General features: G+C 36.4%; 1 protein-coding gene across 4 annotated transcripts in view; it reads right to left on the reverse strand.

Annotated features, from left to right (window-relative positions):
* LOC107102269 (monocarboxylate transporter 2-like) overlaps nt 1-1263 on the reverse strand; it is a 36650-nt gene that overhangs the window by 2505 nt on the left and 32882 nt on the right. For all 4 annotated transcript variants that reach the window (XM_015401504.1, XM_015401502.1, XM_015401501.1 and 1 more), the window contains one exon: nt 738-881. In XM_015401504.1, the coding sequence (XP_015256990.1) occupies nt 738-881 (144 nt within the window). The remainder of the gene's footprint in view (nt 1-737; nt 882-1263) is intronic.

A 1263-nucleotide genomic window follows, 5' to 3' on the forward strand; every position in this document is an offset into this window, starting at 1 on the left:
GGGAAAGGAAAGGATTCTCATTTCAACCGTTGCGTATATTAGCTGCGACACATGAATCAAGATGCTATGACTGAAAACATTTGATTGACAGATGACCGTTGATATGATTGGCCGAATTTAGGTGTTCAGGCTGACGTAGAACTAACTGGCCTGCAGAAGATAACGAGAAAAAAAACAGGAACTTGTGGGACAATATGGTCTGATAAAGAGAACATTTATATACATGTTTAAGCCAGAATGATTTGACATTTAAATATGATTTCCCTACGAATGTTTCCAAACATTTAGACCGTGACCTGAATAGTAACCCCGCAGACCAACGAACCCCTATAACCCATAGATTTACTGAATTGGAATAATAATAATAACACTTTTTAAATCAATGATATATTCTTAAATATTTCATTAAGTTAGAATGTATCTTTAATCGTTTTTGGGGACATTTAACTGTACATTTTATGTTGTACATTTAGTCTTTGGCTTGTATTAGAATAAATAAATATTACATCAACCTTTTTCATGGTGCATTTATACATATATATATATATGTGTATTTGTATGTATAAAGAAAGTTAGCGCGCTCACGTTTGATGTGAAAAGTTAATCTATTTTCTGATTTTCTTCATTTCTTGGTGTTCTTATATATTTTATAACTTTGCTAAAGGAAGCTAATAACATTTTGGTTGAATATCCGTCCACAGTGAGCTGAAAGATGAGTCTATAACGAATAAACTTACCTCCGATGACTCCGATGCATAAGTAAAGCTGCATCACGTTGGTGCAGAAGGAGGCTGAGATCATGCCGATGGCGCAAAGGCAGCCGCCCATCATCACGATGGGTCTGCAGCCATGTGTGTTGACCAGTATGCTGCTGATGGGACCTGCAGAGAATTAAAAAAAACAAAAACACACATGAATGTTGTATGTTTAAAGTGTGGAGAACTGAAAATGCTGGACATCTGTGATTATCCGTTTAAAGTTGAGTTACAGACTGTTAATTAGATTTAAATCCAGACTTTCAGACATCCTAACTCAATAAGATTTCTTCCAAACTGTTTATTCTGAAAGGTTTTCTCTAAATTTGTTAATTTATGATGTGAGATGAACATATTGATCCTGTGGACCAGTTCTTAGAGATTATTACCCATTTACTCTACCCCTAGAAAAACCGATCCATGCCGAGACCGGTCTGAGTTCGGTTCTGATGACCGTTTACACATCACGCTATCTCGGTTCATCGCCTCCTAGTGACGATCTGCGGTA

This window comes from Cyprinodon variegatus, unplaced genomic scaffold (assembly GCF_000732505.1).
Source record: "Cyprinodon variegatus isolate N-32 unplaced genomic scaffold, C_variegatus-1.0 Scaffold1227, whole genome shotgun sequence".
NCBI classification, from domain to species: domain Eukaryota; kingdom Metazoa; phylum Chordata; class Actinopteri; order Cyprinodontiformes; family Cyprinodontidae; genus Cyprinodon; species Cyprinodon variegatus.